Below are 22,464 nucleotides of genomic sequence, written 5' to 3'. Positions count from 1 at the left end.
TTTGATGAAGGCATTTAACAAAATGTAATGTTTATTGCTTCTTTCACCATTGGTGACTGTCTGATGTTTTAACGATGTAAAGCATTTCGAACTGCATTCTTGTTGCTAAGATGTCCTACACACATAAACTTGACTTGACCAGAACCAAAGCAAACATGCAGATACTGATTTTTACACCATCTGTGTATAAAAAAACCCAACATATTTGTGTTGTTGCTGTTTCAAAATGAAAAAAAAGAAACTGATTTTGTTTGTATTTTTGGCTTAGTAGTACGGAAGAGGATTAGGGCCACTGGAAAAAATAAAAATAATAATTCTGACTTTAAAGTCAGAATTCTGACTTTAATCTCAGAATTCTGACTTTAAAGTCAGAATTATTATTTTTATTTTTTCGGTGGCCCTAATCCTCTTCCGTATAGTAGATATTGAATCTACAAAAAAAAAACATCTCACAACATTAGTTTTCTAGTTTAGTTGTCAGCGTATCAAACAGTGTGACTGTGTTGTAAGGGCATCCATGCGCTAGACTGACCTGTCCACAGACCGGATGTGTCAACACTGAAAACATCCGATCATCATGAAGTAACAATTTAACAAGGATGTTACTCGGCTCTATTTCGTTCTATGTTCGTTCTCTAACTCTTGGCTGCTAAAACTTTGGATGATTTTAATATCCAGGAAATACTCCCAAATTCTGCTGTGTACTGGTGGCGTGACCACACTCTGTAATTCCCCTACACTTCCTCAGAAAGACACTTCCTCCTTGGTGCTCCGTCTCTCTCTCTCTCTCTCTCTCTCTCTCTCTCTCTCTCTCTCTCTCTCTCTCTCTCTCTCTCTCTCTCTCTCTCTCTCTCTCTGTCAGACTGCAGCAGCTCTGGCTGTGATTGGCCGCCTGCCGTGGCGTCACAGCCAGGGCATTTCTGGGGAGGGTGACTCAGGTGAACGAGAATAACCTGAGAAAGACGTCCTCCCCCTTCAAGTCACGCCAGCACAGCGAACTTTGGACCTTAAAGGAAGGACCTTGTTTCCATTTGTTTGACTTATGTTGAACTAGTTTCACATATTTCTATTTCAGACAAGAGCAAACTTGTTCTCAGATGTCAGTTTCACCCTCAAAAACACACTATATTCCCAATAGGTCAGTTTTCAGTGCTACAGAGGGTCTGTTAGCATAAATAAAGTTAAAAAGTGGAATGTTTTCTGTTTAAAAACCCGACTTGGAGTCTGCAGACGACTCCTCGCTCACCTGGTCATTCTACGTGACTCTGGTGATGACTTCATGGATCGGGAAAAATAGAAAGTTTAAAAAAACCCAACAGTTCTTGTTCACGCTGCCGCTGGTCTTTCACCAGGTGTGTGAGTGACGGTCTACGCCGTCGTGAGTCAGACTGAGTCTTAGTCACCTGGCTGTGAGTAACTGCAGGGTTCGCTTCACCTGTAGTCTACACACAAACACGAGATAACGCTCGAAGGTTTAAAGCTTTAAATCACCTGGATTCACACGAAGCAGCTGGGCTTACCGAGGACACACATTCACAAATCATTCAAGATTTCTGGAGTTAAAAAAACGGACAGTTTAAAGGTACAACGTGTAGTTCAAAAGTATTCATAGCATTTATTTTATTCTACGTTTCATCGCTCTGTTAAGCCGAGAACAGAACTCCGATTTCATTCGATTCAGTTCAACCAATTACCTTTTTAAATTCCCATATTTACAAAGCATATTCGCCTGTGTGTGATTTAATCAAGGGGGAGCCCGATAGTGCGGCCTAACACTTCACATTTTGATGAAAATATCATCCTGGGGAAACATGGTGGTGGCACCATCTCGCAGTGGAGACGATTCTTCTTCTTTTCTTTCTAGTTAATGAAAAGTGGATGCAGGTGCAACGTAACCTAGCAAGAAAAACTGGGGCGACGGTTCAGTTTCCAGCAGGACAATGACCCTGAACGTTCAGCAAGTGCTACAATAAAATGATCAAAGCATATTCACGTGTTAGAATGACCTAGTCAAAGTTCAGACATAAAAAAAACTGTGGTGACGAGACTTTAAAGCTGCTGTTTGCAGACACTCTCGATACAGTACAATGGGTATTGTATCATTTATCATTTATCGCGATATATTTCTTATTGTGATAGAGAATTTGATTTATTGTTGTCACAATGAATTCCAAATAATGATGTTTTAAAGGAAAAAATGCTCCGTGTTCTTTGGATTGTTATTATTTACTACTTCCTCCACTGTTTGTCCAATGAGAGCATCAATAACGTTGAAAATATGTAGTGTGTGCAGTTTAGTGATACAAATCAGACTTAATTATGAGATTGGTTTCCTAAAGAATCGTGTTTAATATGGGAATGTTTTTCAAGAGCAGTGTTTATGTTTGATTGCTGTGTCATGAACTCACAGCCATACAGTTTCCTACAAAAAGACATAATAAATACTTCTTAGTCACTTTTATTGTTATCACATTAATGCCGCTAAGTATCGCTATAAAAAATGTATGTCCATATCACCATCCCAGCCAAAACTATTAACCTTAAGCTGTGCAAATGGGGTTGACAACATACTCCAAAAGGAATTGGTAGGCAAAGTTTCCATTTAATTTCTTCAGCAGTCCAACTTTCTAAACTAGCGCTCCCATAAAAATAATAGTTTGGTTCAGATGCATCTGAATTCTGACATAATGAACACTTCCTTAGTGAATTACAGAAGCTACCTTACTCATTGCAATTGTAGTAAGTAGTCAACAGCAGAAGGGGAAGTTTGATTCTGAATCACCGTGGTGATCAGCTCCTCATTCGACACTTAACACGCTGCGCACAGAGATGAATTTCACTCCAAAGCTCAATATCTGTGAGTCACATCTAGTATCTTTCCAACACGGCTAACGTGTCGAAAGGTTTCACATTTGGGAAAAGTACAGCTGCATTCATCAAGCATAAAAAATGAACAATAAATATTAAATGAATGACAAAGGAGAGTTAGAGCTTAGTTTTGTTGACTCAAAATATAGAACTACTATATAGTGCCGCTAAAACGGAAATTACACACTTTACCCGAAGAATATATCTTTAATCCTGATTTCCGCTGAGCTGAACTATCATAATCAGTCCATGATTGAGAGATTTTCCATCCAGTTGAAAATAAACCTAATCTTAAGTCTATATTTTAAGAACAGAATCTTAAATGTTACTTTTTGAACATGTTTTTCGGTGTCACAAAAGAGCAAAGCAGATGAGATGGCAATACAATAAAACTCTTGAAATTCTATTATGTTTTTTTTTTTTGTCATTCATTAAAAACTTTTGATTTAAAACCTATAGTAGGAGTTGACCTGTATAACTTTAGATGTAAAAGAAAAATAATAATAATTAAGATTATTTTTCTATGCTATGTTTTAAGTTGACAATATAACTGTTTAAAATACTGAAACAGTATAAGAAATATTGCTTTCAAATTTTTTGTCTTATCTGTATAAAATTTGCCGAATACCATGAAGAGTTGAATTAAAATCGAGGCTCAGTTTCCAGACGAATTTCCTTCACAAATAAATACAAACTATTAGACGCTCTGTATCATTTCCTGAATTATATATTCCTCGATAGGAAGTTCTGTATTACACAAATTATTTAAATATAGTTCAGAATATCTTGCTGCCTGTAAACGAAGTAAATTTTACGCTATTGTAGCATTCAGACTGACGTAATCCTCCGCAGCGGTTGCTTTTCCCTGGTTTACGTGACAGCTCTCAGCTGCAATCCGCAGATAGGTTGCGTGAGCCTTTGACCAGGAAGCTTCTGGATTCAACCAGCTAAGCCCCGCCCCCCCGGGCTGATGCAAGAGGCCCCTCCCTCTCCGGTATATAAGCCTCGCGCTCGGCGCAGCGAGCCGCTTCAACCGTCTGACTACATGGAAGAAACACCGAGAACACAACTGGAGGAGACGCCGGAGCTCGACGGACTGCAGTCAGGATGGTCTATATCGCCGCTATGCCCTTTGGACACGGAGTGTCTGTCTTGACGGAGGAGGAAAGCGTGGTGGAGATGATAGGAAAGTACTTCTTCCACCACAACTCCCCGGGCCGCGGGTCGAGTTCGGCCCGGCGGGGAAGCGTTGAGAGCTGCGATGAGAGGGACGGCAGCTGGCCTTGTAAGTAGCATTTATATATATGGTTATGCTGTTAATCTGCAGCAATATGTAGTTTAAGAGTTTTAATACGTTTCTCTACACTTTTGAATGAATAAAAACATACGTTAATAGTTGGCTTATAGATATTTCTTTTAAATAAAATTACCTATATAATATGGCGGATGACAAATTGATCTAGCTGAAAACTAGCAACCCTTCACTAAAGTCAGTGATGTTCTGACCTGTAAAATGAGCGTTAAAAGGACTGGACCCGGATGATGCAATGAAGTGGTTCTAACCTTTGACCTCTGTCTCATCACAGCCGCAGATTTGGATGGTGGTGTTGAGGACGAACAGCAGCTCCTCCATCAGGACCTGACCCGGCAGATGGAGTGCTGTCTGACGGAAGCCAAGCCGTCCGTCCTGCGCTGCCAGGTGCTGCTGCTGCCCCGCAACATGATCACCAGGGTCGGGCACCACATCCTGCTCTCCTCCGCTGATGAGCCCTGCGGGCTCCGGGGCGCCTCCATCAGGCTGTACGTTGAGGGCAAAGACGGCCTCAAGTCTGTGGGGACCATCGTTCCGGACCCAGATGTGACCCCGACCTTTGAACTCTCTGTGGTGTTCAAGGTGGACAAGGAGGATGGCTGGCACATCTTTGATTCTGGAAAAGTGCTGAAGCTGAGGCCGGAGTACCGGCTGATGAAGAGGAAGCTCTACTCCTCTGAAAGTCCCGTGATCCACGAGTTCAGCTAGTGGTGGACAGGAACTGCAGTCATTTCAGTCCATAGTGAATGTAAGGCTGTGTACGCTGTGAGGTTTCTGTTTTGATTAACTCTAGTTCATTTTATATATTAAGAAAGCTGAACCTTTTTGAGCAGGCCCTCAAACTGACTTTGTTTTTGTTGCTTTTTCACTAATTGTCAGTATTTTGCACTGCGAGTTGTCTGACTGCTTAAATTTCAATCCAGTACTGGGCTGGTCTCACTACTGAAGTGTACTGTTTTTGTATTTTATTTGAGACTTAAACTGTGCAATAAAGTATTTATATGACGTTTTATGTGGGCATTTTGTTTCTTTTGCTAAATAAATGTCAACTTCACTCCTTGGCCTTAAGCCATTAACTGGATTTCTAAAGGCTGAGGCAGAGGACTGGCCCCCTTAACTATCATTAGGAAACAATGGATAACATGTTGTAGGATGATAGCAGGTTGTCCACATCCTTAAGTTGGCCTTAAAATAATTGCAAGTATTAACTTATCATGGCAGTACTGTTCTCTATTTAAGACCCGTGTGCCGACATGTATATTGTTCTGTGACTCGAGCCTGAGGTTACAGTAACAAGCTAATGCTAGAGAGCTGTGTCATGTTAGTCCCCAGAAACTTTAGCTTTGTTATAAATTTGTCCATCTGTTGAGGGGTCTTAAACTTATTTGAAACCTGTATAAACTCTGGATAGGTGACAAGCTTGAAGATGGACTCGTCAACTTTGGAAAAATGGCATGACCAATGCAGTCATTGCTGTTTTAGTCATAGGCTAGGCTTCGGTTCTGCTCGCCTTAGCTGCAAAGTGAAACTGTTAAAGCTTTACAGTGGGATACAGCAGAATAACCAAATCAGGGTTGGACCTGCTCCTCCCACAGAACAAGAACAGGCCGTCGAATATGAAACCACATGAGGCAACTATCATGTGATGAGAAACCTCAACCCTGTTTAAAATACTTTAACTGTTACACACAGTACAGTATGCTAGCTCAGTCACAACTCTAAAACGAAACCTACAATAAAAAAAAACAAGCAAACCACTCTGCCCTGTTGTACATTTAAATCAAATCTTTTATTTAACAAATGTACACCAAAAAACATACATACCCTCACTATATGATCCTTCTCAGGTACAAAACTCAACTTTGTACTCTACCACAACACCAGCATGTTCTTATGCCATTTACAGAGCGTTCACACTCACTCACACACACAGGCTACTTCCTAAGTGATGATCAGGGATGAGTAGTCTCAGCAATAATAAACTTTGCCCCCTTGTTTCATAAAATGAGCATATGCTTGTTTTAGCAAAGTCCTCAGAGGTCATCAGGTTTAAATTTGCTTGACGTCAACAGGAGGAAGGAGAATCCTTTAGAGACTTTGTGTGTTCAGAGCCGACTTCTAAAGATGAAATCAAATCCTGTTGGCAAGGACTAACTGCAGATCCAAACTTAACAACAGTTTAATGTAATACAGTTAATGAGTTTTAATCTGAAGTGGAACTTTATGACTGAAGTGTTCTCTTGACTTAAATCATGCTTTGGAAAAAGATCTGCAGATATTTAAAGGTATATCCATCTTCGGTACCCTAAAACATGCTAATGTATGCCGTGGCCTAAAGATCGGAAGCATTAATAAAGAGGAAAAGAAGAAATGCCCAGTGAATTATACTTCAACATGGCCCAAACTGATTAATTGGTCCTGTGTGGCATTGGTCCAACATGCAGAGCTAATAAAACGGGTATTAAATCCTCACGTCACGTTCAACACTGCTGCCACTGCTGCCATCCAGTGTCTTTACATCCACCTTTCAGAGGACACAGTTAGGTGCAGGACAGACTCAGACAGACTGTACTAACATACAAAATGTTGAGTGGGATCCAATCTAGCAGGTAGGACTCAACCTGCCGTTGATTGTTGACCCCAAACAAGCAGCTGCTGGTGAAAATGTTCTCGTTAGAAAGTTTTCATTCAGTTTCATCAAACGGAAATGACTACTCGGGACCCTCGCCAGATACGCTACACACTGGGGTGCAATTTGAAGGAGCTGCGCACTAGCCCCATCAGACACAACCAGGCCACAGGGACATCAGCCATTTCCAGAAAAGCATCCCAGAAGCTACTTCTTCATTTTCAGGTCAGCTTCCATGGCGCTGCGGCGACCCCTGGTGCCTCCATCCTGCAGTGAGAGAGACAGAAAGGGAATCATTGCGTCAAGGCGCAAAGGTCAAAAGATCGGAGACCTCGTTACGTGATCGAGATCCGCACAAAAACACGGCATGGTCCAACCTCGGAGGGCTTCCTCCCCACACGACGAACAAAACGGAAGAAAAATAAGGATGGCTGAAAAAAGGGGAAAATTAAAAAAAAAAGATACAAAGAAGAAAAGAAAATAGAGCATGCAGAGAAAGAGAGACACTGAGAAACGCATGTGAAAAAAATGGAAAAACAGGAAAGCGGCGTGGACTGAGAGTTTGTACGATGAGAGGGTACAGGGAAGTTTGCGTGTGTGATGTGATTAAACTATGTGGAAACAGAAGCTAGAGTGTATGAGGGCGTCTGGAGATGATGGCTGGTTTATGAGCCTCAGTGTTTGGAGCAGCAACAGCCTGACACATTGCGTGACTGTTTCCCCATCAACCAAAACAAAAGGCAAAGTCATGCTGAACAAAAACCAAAAAACTGCAAAACCTTACAGCTACCCTTACGGTCGGTCCTGTCACATTAAATCGCAATAAACGTTGTTTTTTTTTTTAATCAAAAGCAGAGAAAATGTGAAATGTTTCAGGCATCGTATTTAGGATTAAAAGTTATCGACTAACGATTTAATTTAACGAATAATTGATACGCGTCCGTTTTCTCTTGCATCAAGGGTTGCCCGTCTTTCCATAACATAAAGGGCTAATTTGTCATATTATGCTGAATATATGACAAATACACTTTGTGTCAGCCGAAGTTATTACTGATCTCAAATCAAATTTGTGGTTTTCTCTCTCATTAAAGTTGGACATATTACTAAAATATAACCAAACAGAACCACTTAGTTTGCTCAATAGAAACATAAAAGATGAAAATATGCGAAACACTTAATTCCCTATGAACAGAGATGTTCACACAGAAGCACTGTGTGTGCTTGCTTTTGAATTTATGTTAAAACGTCGCTCGATAAATTTAATTAACTCACAACAGCCCTCAAAAACAAATGTTGTTGATTGAAATTATGGTGTTTTTTTAAATTATCCATCTTGTTATATTTTTTCTGCGTTATACCCTCCGCCTTCGTAACACACATGAGTAATTTTTTAAGATAACGCTGCTTCACCATGCAGCACGGCTAAATGAGCGCTTAGGGAGCACAAACTGTGGTTATATTTCACAACAGAACCACATAAAGTCCATTTTTACCTCCCACACTGGACTCTGTTTGGAACGTTTCTCTTTATTGTTCTGTTATGATGATTCCACCATCTTTAGCACTGGCTCTGCTTAAGGATGACCAGCCACGCCCTCTGCTGGTTGGCGGGCAAACGACAGCACTAAGAGAAGATCTAGGTGGACGTAATTTGTTTATCGACTGGAACTAATTTTAATCTAGCAAACCATTAATCGTAATCGTAAATCGAATAATTGTTTGCGCCCCTACACTGTATGTGTAAAACTGGTTGATTTCTGCATCTGTTTAGTGTTTGATGCCAGTGAAGAAGAAAAGTGACACATATGGACGGAGTGAGTGATGTTTGCGCTGAGACCTGGTTCTGGTGAGATCTGAGGGAAGAACCTGAATACTTACAAAGAGAGAGAGAAGGAAAGCAGGAGAGGCCATTGGGACACTGTCCTGTAGGAGGACAAACATCGGAGTGAAAAAGAGAAAGCAAAGACACGCAGGCGTGAGAAAGCAAGTTTCATTGGAGTTCCAGTCAGACGAGACGCCGAGAGGGGGGTGAGGGGGTTGGACCTCATCAGGTGGGAAGCGCAGAAACACACATATCCACAAAACATCAGGATGACATGTCAACACTTTAGCAAGTTCAGATTTGACATTACAAGACAAGCAGGTGAATACGGAAATTTCCGTCACAACTCCCATCAAACTATACAGATTTTTTTATTCAAAGATCCTCGCTGAGGAGACCGTCCAGACTCCCACGTCTAGCTCCAATGACGGAGGGCAACGTGCACGACTACGCGAAGAAAGTCCTACTTTAAATGATCTGCGGACACACAAGCATGCAGGTGGAGACAAACAGCTGCAGCCAAACATACAGGACACGTATCAACGGGGATGTCGACAACAATCGTTCCAACGAGGCAGCGCCGCGGGCAACGAGCAGGGCAAACAAACTATCACAGATATGTAACAAAGGCATGTCCAACTTTAACGTGCATGTGGAAGCAAAAACAATGGATTCCTGCCAAACTTTTACTGACTTCTAGGTCTGAATGTGAGGCGAACAGAAAAAAGAAAAAAAGGACCCAGTGGTGGTTTATGGTGACATGGCTTTCTGCCCAGGGCGGCACAACCCAATAAATAGAAACAACCACCAAAAATGAAGGAGTTTGATATTAGTTAAGGATTTAAGTTGTTCTTTCATGCGCAGCTCATGGTCTAAATTTAATGGTCATCTTTAGGAGGCTTGTCCACATGGAAAGAACCGCCCCTGGGTACACTACTAAAATACACATCGTGATGGTGATGGGAGGAACAAAGATCTGTCATCAAAGTTAAACTATGTTCAATAAAAACAGCTTTACATTATTATTGCACAAACATAAATCAACATAAAAATCTGTTGTCACTGACACTGAGCTCGCTGCCCCCCCTCTCGGTCAGGATTTCTCTCGTACGTCCAGGCTGCATCACAAGGACTTACCCAGAAACCGATGACATTTATTTAAACTGAATCTGTCTCACGAAAGAAAATAAAAACAAAACTGCTGTTGGTCCACAAAAGTAACAAGAAATAATTGGGCTACTAGTTGTTAAATTTTCTATAACTGATGGATTTTTTTCCTATTATTAAGTGGAAAAAACATTATTAAAATGTTGCGTTTATTGGTCATATTATTACATTTTAAAAGAAGCATAAACCCAGAACTTTCCACCTGCCAGCCAAAGTAAAAGCACTTTAAATTACAAAACAAATAGGCAGAGTGAGATGTGCAGGCTTCCATCGTCTGTCCAAAATATGAGACTTGTTCATCGGCGCTTGATGCAACATTTGATCTTTCAAACAGATAATTTGACGTGATCTTAATGCAAAAAATGACTAGATCTCATCCATAAGGGATATTTCTCAAAATGTGTCGATTAATCATATTAATCTTGATTAATCTCGATTAGCAGATTTCTGAAATTATTATCAACTAATTCAGTAATCGATTAATCGTTAACTGGAATATACAGATCCAAAAACGGCCATTTGATGAAAAAAAAAAAACCCCAAAACTCTAACATATTCAGAGCAGTAATTAATCCAAAACTGTACAAAAACTATATACATTTTGCATTTAAGATAAAAAGAAATCTTTGTCTAAATTTTTTTTTTTTTTTGCCAAAACTTCTTGGGTGGCGGTTTTAGCTTCATGTCATTCAGATTTACTAAAAGATTGCAGTTTAGGTTAGACAATGTTTATTTTCTTATTCAAAAAAGGAGCTGAACTATTAGCTAGTTTTCATCCTTCATTGTATTTCTAATGTATAAAAAGGTGGTTACATAAAAAACATGTGTAAGATGTGCCATTTTTTTATCCGATAAATTGTCAGAACAATCGATTAATCGATAAATAAAATAATCATTAGCTACCACCCTATGGTTCATCAAACCACGGTAAACTTTTTGATGCGTCCTCCAGTTTTACCCTCTTTGGGCGCAGAGTAATTACGTTTCTGGAGAGTTTTTCACCTACAAACACGGTTTATAACTTCAAATGCTTTCTAAAGTAAGCTCCTTCTCCTCCTTCTCCTGCTGCTCAACCCACCTTCTCGGCCGGCTCCCCTGGTTTGCGGTTTCCCTCCCTGCCGCGGAGGCTCTTGGCGGAGATGGCGCTCTCCGAGGTTTGCATGATGAGCTGGGTGGCCAGGAACTGCTGGACGTGCTCCAGGACGTCGCGCTGCATCTCCAGCGCCATGTGGTACACGTCGTGGTCCGACGAGTTGTACATAATGGCGTTCTGGAACATCAGCATGATGTCTCGCTGGAACTCGGCGGTGGTGCGGATCACGCCGGACTCGATGTTCTTCTTTATGGCCGACAGGTCCATGGGTCTGCGTGAGATTTATTTAGATTAAAAAAAAAAAAAAAACGGGTGCATTTGTTTATCGTATGTTCGCTGAAAAGTAGATCTTTAATGGGTATTGTGATTTCTGACCTGTGCACTATGCTGTGGTAACCCGGGGCGATGTCGTCTGACACGGGCTGCAAGAAGACACTGGCGTACCTGCAACCAGCATCACATGTGTTTTAATACTAAACTAAAACTAAAATCAATTCCACGATTGACAATTAAGACAAAAACAAAGAAAACACTCGTGCTAAATGTGGCTAACAGGGAAGTGCTGGCAGTGTGTGACGTTTTTTTTTTTTTTTTACCCCTCCAGGGGGTCTTTTGTGGGCTCTAGTATCCCTTATATCAGTGGTTCTCAAACTTTTTTCAGTGATGTACCCCCTTAAAAATATATTTTTAGTCAAGTACCCCCTGACACGGGCAAAACATTTTTGGAATTAAAAAGAGGTACAGTGCTGTAAAATCACTGTCTGATTTATTAAAGCCAAACAACTTATATCAGTGAACCTGACAAATACATCCATATTGCAAACATTGCATGGTTAAACAAAAAAGAAAACAGAAGACGGTGACCACCAGGAAGGTATAAAACCAGTCAAACCGTTTTATTTTAAAGGATATTGAAACTAAATACTGAATATAAAATTCAGTGCATGAACACACATTTATATTTTATCGAACTTTTCACAAAATAATTTTTCCCAAGACTTATTATGAGGAGCCTACTGATTTTTTAAAGATATTTTGAAAAGCTTCATGTACCCCTGCAGTACCTCCACGTACCCCCATTTGAGAACCACTGCCTTATATGATAGTAGGCTGACAGGAAACGGGGAAGGAGAGAGGGGAAGACATGCGTCAAATATCGTCGGGTCCGGGAGTCGAACCCGCAACGGCCGTGTCGAGGACTCAAGGCCTCCAAATATGGGTCGCGCTAACCCCTACGCCACCACGGCACGCCCCGTGTGTGACGTTATTTAGTGTCTATGCTTGCCAACAAGCATCACCTGTGATTGGCTGCAGCTCTCCACACCAACATGATGGCTTTCTTCCAGATTTTCTGCGCCTGGACGGCCTCTTGGTCTTCACCACACGTGGAGCTGATGCACATGAAAGAGAGAGAGAGAGAAAGAGAGACAGAGAGAGAGAGACTGTGTTAAGGTTTAATTTCTGGAAAATCAGAATTTTTTCCCCCCACCAATCAACTGCTTGGATTTTCATAGTTCAGAGTGATGTCAGCACAACCAGAGACAACCAACGCTTGTCACACAACAATTTTGTGTGACAAGCATGTTTTACTCCAATTCATAAAATTAAGAATGTTGAGCATCTTGTGAAGTTATACTTTGGTATAAGTTTGACGGATAATAGTTGGTAGAAATACTTATCTGAAGATTTTATTTTTAAGCCAAAGTCGCCCAGGTCTACACAACAATAATTGGAAATATGAAGTGGAACACCAGCTGCGTTACCATTGGTCCTATATTTGTGCAATTTACTTGACATTTCAAAAGTACATTTGCTTAATAGAAACTAGCCAATTTCGTCGTTTTTTCCAATAAAATGTTTTTGACCGTACTGAAATTGGTTTATTATGCAAAACTGCATTAGAAACACCAGTCATGTGATCAACAACCGGATGTTGCCATTTTCACAAACCATGAAGAAGACGACAGGAAGTATTTAGAAAATGCGTGGCGTGTTTTTTGTAATAAATTATTACATGAACAAATTATTCACCTGCGATTTTAACAGTTTAAAATTTAATGGGAACACTGCCATGGCGAAATTGTGTTTTTTCAACATTAGCCGAATATCGAGAAGGTTTTGCGAACATTTGTAGTGAAAATGAAGTTATAGAAAAGTGCTAAAAGTATTTAAACGAGCTTGTTGTGATTTAGATTGTATAAATTTGATTTTTAGTGCAACTTTTCTTGTGTAATCTGTCCGATTAGAGCAGGGGTGGGCAACTCCAGGCCTTGAGGGCCGGTCTCCTGCAACTTTTAGATGTGTCTCTACTTCAACACACCTGAGTCAAATAATGAGGTCATTAGCAGGACTCTGGAGAAGCTGACTGCACTTAGGAGGTGATTCAGCTGTTGGGATTCAAGTGTGTTGGATCAGGGAGACGTCTAAGAGTTGCAGGACACCGGCCCTCCAGGACCAGGATTGCCCACCCCTGGATTAGAGTTTTTAAAGTTTTGTTTTTGGTCGGCATGTCGGCCAACTGTGCACCTACAGCTGGGAGGAGGAGGCTGGGCTGCTGGCCAGGGAATCCACGGTGTAGCGCTGGGACGGCGGGCCGTAGCCATCTTCGCTCTCGCTGGCAGCCCGCTCCACCTCGGACAGGTACGGACCCTCGCCCTCCCCGCAGTCCTCCTTCAGCTCCATCCCGTCGTCCGGGTCGCCTTCGCTCCCTCCCTCCTCTTCCTTCACCTCCAGAGAAAAACAAACGGAGTCGAGTTTTCCATGTAAATAAGAGCCGTCGGTGGATGCTGGCGTGTTGATGTGGGTTACCTTGGACTCTTTCCCAGACACGGAGCTGTCTTCTGAGTCTGCAGAAGGAAAAAAAGTTTTGAAAAAACAGTTTAAGGAAAAACAAACATGAGCTTTGTTTCCGAGTATAAACATCCAGGCGTGTTCCCCACCGAGGCAGGGAGGGTTGGGCTCCGGCTGGCTCCAATCCTCTCCTTCAGTCTTCACTGTAGCTTCAGCGGCCTCTTTCACACCGGCCACCGCCTCCTCTGTGACTTCGCTTCCTGCCGCGCCGTCGTCAGAAGCCAGCGAAGAGTTGACGTCGCTTCCTGCCGCCTCGGTTCCCTCGCCGCTTCCCTTGAACTGTTCTTCCCTTTTGATGTCGGGCTGGCTCTGCGTCTCAGGGCCGCCGGAAGACGGAGCTGGTGCGGCGGAGGCGTCCTGGTTCTCCTGAACAGAGGCGGCGTGCCGGACCGGAGGCTCCGACGGCTTCAGGTCCTGGGTCTCCCACGGCCCAGGGAGGGTGTGGCCTTCTGAGACGGCTTCCTCGCACAGAGACAGAGCTGCTTCCACGGCGGCGGCGTCTAAAGCCTCCACCGAGTCATCCACCTACGATAACGAACAGAGAAAAAGACAAATTATTATTTCTTTTAAGGATTTTTTTGGCTTCAGTGGCCTTTAATTTGATAGTGAATCTTCAAGAAAGAAGGCTGTGAGCGAGGGGGAAGATGTGCGGTTGACATTTTTGACTTCTGAAACTCAGAAATTTTCTAGAAAAAAAACTGCCAAGGATTTTCTTTGGGTTTTTTTATTGGAAGTTTTCAACTTTTGGAGCTCAGAAATGTACATGCTTTTCCTAGAAAATTTCTGAGATTAATCTAAAAGTTTCTGATTTTTTTTCTCACAAATCTTCAACTTTTTTCTGTTTTTTTCTTGCAAATTTCTGACTTTTAGACCTCATAAGGTTACAAGACTTCTCTAGAATATTTCTAAGATTAATTTCAAAATTTTTGTTTTTTCATTTTGCATCCCACACTGGATTCTGTTTGGACCTGCTGCGTCCAAAAAGTCAATTCCTCTTTTCCATTCTGATATGGCCATCATCTGTTTTTCTTACAACTAGCCCCGCTAGTGACCCGCATCGCCCTCTACTGCATGGAGGTCAAACTACAACCCTAAAAGATCAAGTGGACTTCATTTGTTAATTGATTAGAACCAATTTCTATCTAATAAACCATTAATCGACAATGAATTGTAACTCGATTTTTTTTGCATCCCTAATACAAATAGTTTAGAAAAGGGACTCTATGATCATATCGTCTTCTTCCCTTATGAGAAAATTTTGAGAACATATAACTTTCGTAAAGTTTTTTTTGTGGCATGACTTTATCTTTTGCTTCTTTTTATTTTTTCAAACCTCATGACCAGAGCTAACACGTTATACATTAGCGTATGGACTGTTTGTTCCTTTTATTTTGTTATTTTTTTACCGTTCTACTGAGACAGGGTCAAACAGCCACATCGTGTAAACATGAAATGATGGCAGCCCTAAATCCCTCAAACCCATTCTGTTGTGATAAACTGCCGTTGTAAAACCGTCATATTTACATTCTTGGTCTTGAAAGCATTTATTTGGCGAGAGACACGCCCGTACCTTCTCTTCTATGATGGCGATGATGTCTCCCACAGTCTCCAGGTCCAGCTCGTCCCCCATGTACGACACAGCTACCAGATCCTCATCTGCTAGCCCCGTCTCCTCGCTCAGCTCTGCCTTCACCACCGCGTCTGCATCGCCCTCTGCAAACAGACATTAAAGTATCGACAAATGCAAATAGGTTTACACTTTATTCAGAGTTCATTCTGATTACCCAACAGGTCAAACTAGACCCACTCAAGCTGCTCCGTTTACTGTGTTTTTTTTTGTTTTTTTTTACTTTATTCACTATAACATGAGTACAGAGTAGCCATCTCAAGATATTCTTATCCAAAAACCGCAAACTACAAAAAGGGTTTGATAGATCATAGTAGACAGTCTGCCAACAATAATTATGTTATGAAATAAGCAAAGCAGGAGGTATTCACTTGACTTATGAAGTACCTTAAAGGACTAGTTCAAGAGTTTTGAAGTGAGGTTCTGTTAAATGGTTATAAATAATTAAATTACTGGACTCCAGTAGAAAATGTCCACCTCTCCCAGCATTAAGCAACGACAGACTCTAAACTTCAGAGTGGTTTATGTCAACACTATTTTATAAACCTTTAAATTCTCAACATGTTTACATAAGGTTATTATTTATGCAAAAATTTATACTTATTTACACAGGAAATGAAAGCTGGAGGCTGTGCGCCACCAATGATCTTCCTGTGTAAAACACGACCTGAGGACAAGCATGTGACTCATTTCTGATCAGAGCAAACCAATAAAATAGTGTCTCACTTAAGTCACTGGAATATTTTGTATTACGCAGCAAATTTGATAAATCAATTTGATCAATTCAACAATTTTTTTTTTGTTTTTGAAAATGTAATTTTTTGGAAAATACGGATTTTTTTTCTCTCTCACTGATGCACTTCCTGGGTTTATAGAATGATGTTTACCCCCAAAGAACAACCATCTTGTTTGACGAGCGTGTTTTATGGCCTCTATTCATTTTGACTTTGAATTCAGATCAACTCCCAGAAGTAATTATTGAAATAAAAGTCGTTTTTTTTAAGGACATCTTCTGTCATTTGTAAAACAATAAAAAATAAAAAAATTCAGAGAAAAGTGAGGACATTTTTTCGTGTGACTAAAATTGGAAAAAAACTTTTGTTTTAAAAAATGTAACATTTTATTTTTAAACTGTCTCTCTGCCCTACATGAAACATTTTACATGCAAGCGTTTTGAGTAAGAAAGATCACTTGTGATGCATAAAACTCTAACCTCCATCTCCAGTGTAAATAATTGTCGGCTCATAATTAAAAAAGAAAAACATCAACTGAATGCTAACATGACTATGGTTTTAAGGGCTCATAAAACATGATGCTTTTGGCATTGGAGTTGCTAAATAATCTTTGGTCTTCTGGGACTAGCCGTTAGCTTTATAATAGATGATTTTAGAATTGATTTTTTAACTATTTATCTATTCATTATGCTTCTTAAAGTAGGACCAGAGTTTGAATTTTGTACTACTTTGTACCATATGAGCTGGTATGACAACACAGTTCCTTGAATCCTCACAGGGCTAAAAAAATGCCTCTGCATCCACAAGCTTTCATTTGAGTCTGCTTACCGGTGAAGACTTCATGACGGGGAACTAAAGCAGCAGCTGCGGCTGCCGTCTGCACACCGTTGGTTAAACTCGGCGCCGTATCTCCTTCTGATACCTGACGCCAAAAAAATACATCAAATACACCAGGCCAAATATAGACACAAATAAAAATCTTTACAATTACACAACTTTCCTTCCAAAAGTTGTTGAAATAATTTAACTCAGAATAATTCAACAACTACTTTCAAAATCCAAAATTTGCTAATTCAATTCCGATTAATCACCAGTATGTTTCTTGATTGTTGTTATTTGGTTAGCACTCACCAGGCGTGGGCTGGCTGAGATGAGGTTTCCTTTCTTTAGCAGCTCCGATAACAGAGGCGACGGCGGCGGCGTGGCTTTCTGCGTCAAGAGTCTCTTCTGAGGCGAGTCCTCCGCCAGAGAAGCCAGGCCTCCGTCTTTTGGCCCCGACACCGGAGGCTCCGCTGCCGGCAAGAGCACGCCCATCCCCTGAGCCTGACGGAGACAGGTGGAGGGAGTCACTCGTCTTGTTGAGTCTCTCGCAAATTTACACCTGAACGGTTTCCTACCGCTGAGTGGACAGCAGTGTCCTCCGAGGGGACGCCTTCGGTGTCCATGGGTGGCGTGGGGACCACGGAGTCTGCCTGAGCGTCGTGGGTCGAGGGGCTGGCCCCGAGGGGCGAGCGGACCGTCACACTGGGGAGGCGCTTCGGCGTGTTCTTCATCGCCAGACGCGCTGTGTGACACACACGGAGGGGTCAGGGGGGAAGCAGAAAGGAGCGACTTTAGATCTCTCAATGAGGAATTCAAAAAGCTGCTACACTAATAATCAGTCATGAATCATTAATAAATATTTTTCACACAGGCCAAAGGACACATGAAGCAATACATCCCGGCACATTCGCTGGTGGCAAATTTTGCACACGATTAGTTGGATTAATCGTGATGGATTGATTATTGAAATAATCATCAACTGAATTAGTAATCGATTAGTCGCTAACAGGAGTTTACAAATTCAAAAAAAAGTCCATTTGCTGACGGAAAAACACACTAGGAGCAGTAATTCATCCAAAACTCTACAAAACATTTACACAATTTGCATTTAAGATAAAAAAAAAAAAAGTCTGCAACTATGATAAACCCGAAACTCCTTAAGTGGCCTGATTTTAGCTACACTAGTTAAAATACTGCATATAAAAAAGATACAAATTTGTTTATTAAACATTTTGTTTTTAATTAGGGTCAAATTATTACTGACAGTTTTCTTACAAAGGAAGATGTTCAGTATGACAAAGCTTTTGTCTTTTTTGCAACCAAACACTTCTAAGGAGTAGAACCACATCCATCCAGACATTTTCACTGAGAAGCCGACTTCGCTGCACCCAAAAATCAGCTTTTAATTCATTCATTGAATTTGGCTGAATATTAGCAAGCGTTTTGAAAGAAAGCGACCGAAATCTTGTTTTTAATAACAAATAAATAAATCAAATCATTTGTTGATTTTTTTTTTTTTTCCCCCTCGCCCCATGACTTCTTTTGACTTGACAATTTTGGCCTATGTGACAAAAAGTCTAGTCAGCCCCGTTTTAGTATTCATATCCTTCCTCTGAGAATTCATTGTGTGACTTTAGTGCTGAATCTGCTGCGACATAAACCAAGCTGCAGTCGCCGCCTGCAGCTTCCCGTCTTAAATCCAGTGGAAGCAGCAGGAAGGCCGATCGGTCGGTGTTTACAGCGAACGCTCTGGACCTACCTTGGTACGCCATCTCTGTGGCTTTCCTCTTCTGCTCTGCCTCCTCCTCCTCCTGCTTCTTCTTTCTGGAGTTGGAAAAACAAACGCAAAGTTTAAAATGTGAGGCGTGAGGCAAAGGAAATGAGGACGGCTAGCATGTTGTAAAGATTGTGACAACATTGGCCTTGCTTTAGAGCTGAGGGGGAGGACTTCTGCTGGAAAACGAACTAAAAATTCTGGAGTAGTTGATTTTAAGAGCAGAAGCGGTGGAGGTCAGTAAATAAAAGCTAACCCTGGGCAGCTTACAACAAGATATTTTTCCCATGTTTTAAGTGATGTAATCTGCTAGTGGAACCAGTACTTTTTCATCAATATTAAGGAATTATTAACTTAAAACAAACTCCTATATACTGCTGAAAAGTTATTTGCAAGTTAGTTTTGTCTTATTTCAAGTATTTAAGATATTTGCACTAGAAACTAGAACGAAGATACTTGGTAAGAGTTTGTGTTCTTGCAGTGAAATCCGATCCCCTTTAATTACCGTACAGAGGTTGTGCTCACTGTTGCTTTTCAGATCTTTAAAGAAATTTTTTATCGTCGCAACAGAAAGAGACGGAAAGAAGTCTCAAACAAACATAAAAAGCATCGGAAATTTGACTGCAACTCTTTGCAAAAGGTGCCGCAAAATCAGGAATTTTAGGCCACAACTATCACAAGAAAACATGGCGACATTCTGGAGGGGCTAAAAAGGGAAGAGCCTCACTGTGTGATTTCTGCCCACAAGTCCTTGAGCTGGGAGTCCATGTGACCCGTCTGGATCAGTTCCACCTCCTTCTTCAGCTTCCTGTCAGGACAAGGACAGCAAATACAAAGGAAATCATTTTTATTGCGCCATCATGAGTTTCTATTACGCTTAGTTTCATTCGTAGCAATAAAAGCAGTAACTTTGAATTAATGCACTAATCAGCACACTGTGTATCAGTATGTCCACCTACCTGTACTGCTCCTGCGTGTCTCTCTGTAGTCTTTTTAGCTCCTCGATCCTTTCAGTGGTCAGCCTGCGGACGATGACATCTTCGATGGTCTCCACCACCTCGCCCTTCTCCCCACGCTTACGCCTTAGAACAAGACAAGAATGTTTAGAGCGCCTGTCGCTTTAAGTCGGAAAAGTCAGGAATCAAATTCTGCAACGACGCTGCGCCGAAGCACTCACTTTGGAGCTTCCGTGGCTTCCAGCAGCTCGGAATATTGTGAGGCACAGTGCTGAGAAGCAAAACAGGAAATTAGCCAAGTTAGCTAGAAAGACTACAATTCAACACGAGTGACTCCTGTGGCTGGGAGATGGAGAGAGAGGGAGAAAGTAGCGAGTTATCGTCTCTCTCTCACCTTCTGAGAGAACCAGTCGGGAGGACGACCAGGCTCAGAGAAAGGCTTGATGGCTCTGCTCACAGACACCCTGAAAGACAAATAAAACAAAAATATAAGATAACACTTTATTGACCACCGTAGAGGGAATAGGAGGGGGGGAGGATTCACTTTGTCCCACAACAGCACACAGTAGAAACAAAAAATAAGCAAATAAATAACATCTTAGAAATAAACAAGAAAAAATAATGACTGTATTGTGGCGTATACAATGTATATATTTCACACCAAAATGTATACTTTTATTGTGAAGGGGAGAACGGCTGCATTGTGGGCATCGTTGGTGAATAATAGCTGGATAAATCGCCTGCCTTGGGTTTTGTTGGGCCTGCGTTCGGCTCCAAAAGAGGACCGGCGGTTTTCTTTAGCTGAGTCCATCTGAAAAGAAGCCGTGGTGACCGACTTATTAAACCCCCTAGTCCAGGGGTGGGCAACTCCAGGCCTCGAGGGCCGGTCTCCTGCAACTTTTAGATGTGTCTCTACTTCAACACACCCGAATCAAATAATGAGGTCATTAGCAGGACTCTGGAGAACCTGACTGCACTTAGGAGGTGATTCAGCTGTTGGATTCAAGTGTGTTGGACCAGGGAGACGTCTAAGAGTTGCAGGACACCGGCCCTCCAGGACCAGGATTGCCCACCCCTGCCCTGGTCGTTACCGTTAGGTATTTCAATTGTTTTGTCTGTTGCTGCTGTTTAGTTTTTCCTTTGTGTGTGTTTTCTTTTATGTACTTGTGATGTTGTTTCGAATGTTATGTGTTTTTGTGTTTATGACACTCTGTGCGTTCAGGGGGGGCCTGTGTGGCGGATACAATGTGTATAATTCACACCCGAATGTATACTCTTATTGTGAAGGGGAGAAGGTGAGGCGAGAAGACACCAACGGTTGTCCTACATTCTATTTTTGGTTTTGAGTGGAAGACATTCAGAATAAAACAAGACTTAAATGATTATTTTGTCTTTTTCCACAATATTACCCTACAATGAGAACAATAAAACACGTTTTTTTTTAGCAATGAGAACAACAAAGACAGTAATATCAAATCAGATAATTTAAGTCCTCTTTGACTTTTATTACTATAAAATAGCTTGTTGCATCTCTATGCTGATATTTAGGAGTGTTTATTTTCAAATTAATATAAGCAGGGAAACCTTGGTTAGAGATCATATCTGTGACACCTCAGTTTCCCCACTATATCACCTGTTTTAATAGCCAGACAACTTAACTAAGCATCGTCTTGATGGACCTTGTTTGTCTCTTACATCTCTGATCATATATGGTTGATAGGGAACAAATTTACTACAAATGACAAATACTTTCATCGATTTACCAGTTTTGGTCTCCGCTCCTCATCACAGATGACGCCAGGCACAGTTTCTCCCTGATTGACCACGGCTCCGTGGGTCCCACATTCACAATCTTGTGTTCTGTAGCAAAATTTAAAAAAAAAAAAATTAAAAAAAAGAATTTAAAAGATTACAAACATCTAATATGTTTGTTCATTTGTAAATGGAGAACGAACTAAACCAGACATAAAACTTGAATTTAGATCCTATTTTACAAAAATGAAACTTAGTAAGGGTATGAAACGGCTACCAATAGCAACGGAAGCTGCCAACGTAATTAGAAACGCGAGGATAACCGCAGCATGTTTGACGTAAACAAGCAGAACTAGCTTGCTACAGCTAGCCACAATACTCTAATTAGCCTGATATTGTCTGCAGGACGATTAAAACTCCTAACTTAGCTGAAACGCAAACAAGGCTTATCAACACATAGCTGGCAATATCTCATATTATTTTACAACCAAGATAAAACGGCACAGTAACGTCTAAATTCTAGCGTTAGCTTAGCAATGTTTGGGGGGACACATTCATGGGGCACACACACATAGGGGCGATATTTGGGGCAGCGAGGCTGCTGTGTCTTTACAAGCTGGGCGAAATACGTCCCCTATGTTATTTTTCCTTCACTGATCCCTAAAAGTCTCGAATAACATTAAAAGCTATATTATAATATTACTTACTGCCGATGCCGCTCGCCATTGTTTTTACGACGAGACTCCTGGCACAACATCCGCCGGACAGATTTGGGTGATGCACACAACACGCCGCCGCCAGTCAGAGAAATAACACACTAAAAAAAGCCCTGAAGCAAAAAACTAGCACGGGGAGTGTCAAAAAGCTGTTTATGCTGTTTCAAATCACAAGTAACAGAAAAGGGGCTTTCAAACATCCATCTGCGTGTAATCTATATCATTTGTTTCTATTTTGTTTTGTTTTGTAATAAAGTTCCTGAAATAAATGGGCTTTTCAGTGATATTCTGATTTATTGAATGTGTTTGTACAATAAGTACTGGAAGGTGGTCAGTGATATT

At 41.2% G+C, this 22,464-nt stretch overlaps 2 protein-coding genes across 3 annotated transcripts; one reads left to right on the top strand and one right to left on the bottom strand.

The window, feature by feature from the left end:
* Positions 1–3,887: 3,887 nt before the first annotated feature.
* On the top strand, positions 3,888–5,192 carry LOC102235431 (DNA damage-inducible transcript 4-like protein). Its single transcript, XM_005811122.2, has 2 exons — positions 3,888–4,153; positions 4,455–5,192. The coding sequence occupies exons 1-2, from the start codon at positions 3,976–3,978 to the stop codon at positions 4,886–4,888; spliced, it is 612 nt and encodes a 203-aa protein (XP_005811179.1). The 5' UTR covers positions 3,888–3,975; the 3' UTR covers positions 4,889–5,192.
* Positions 5,193–5,942: 750 nt separating this feature from the next.
* Positions 5,943–22,197, bottom strand: LOC102235167 (bromodomain-containing protein 8-like). 2 transcript variants are annotated; one of them, XM_014473343.2, is made up of 19 exons: positions 22,114–22,197; positions 21,418–21,514; positions 20,049–20,118; positions 19,876–19,925; positions 19,658–19,780; positions 19,426–19,506; positions 18,684–18,748; positions 17,500–17,666; positions 17,234–17,425; positions 16,931–17,024; positions 15,312–15,454; positions 13,831–14,266; positions 13,700–13,737; positions 13,422–13,618; positions 12,190–12,282; positions 11,267–11,335; positions 10,877–11,162; positions 8,688–8,732; positions 5,943–7,076 (listed from the first exon to the last, which is right to left on the bottom strand). In XM_014473343.2, the coding sequence occupies exons 1-19, from the start codon at positions 22,130–22,132 to the stop codon at positions 7,017–7,019; spliced, it is 2,325 nt and encodes a 774-aa protein (XP_014328829.2). In that variant the 5' UTR covers positions 22,133–22,197; the 3' UTR covers positions 5,943–7,016. The 2 variants fall into 2 exon arrangements, with proteins under 2 accessions (XP_014328829.2, XP_023184590.1); XM_023328822.1 differs by lacking the exon at positions 8,688–8,732.
* Between the last annotated feature and the right edge of the window lie 267 nt (positions 22,198–22,464).

The sequence above is a fragment of the Xiphophorus maculatus genome, chromosome 23 (assembly GCF_002775205.1).
Source record: "Xiphophorus maculatus strain JP 163 A chromosome 23, X_maculatus-5.0-male, whole genome shotgun sequence".
NCBI classification, from domain to species: domain Eukaryota; kingdom Metazoa; phylum Chordata; class Actinopteri; order Cyprinodontiformes; family Poeciliidae; genus Xiphophorus; species Xiphophorus maculatus.
This window is presented reverse-complemented; position numbering and strand designations above follow the sequence as displayed.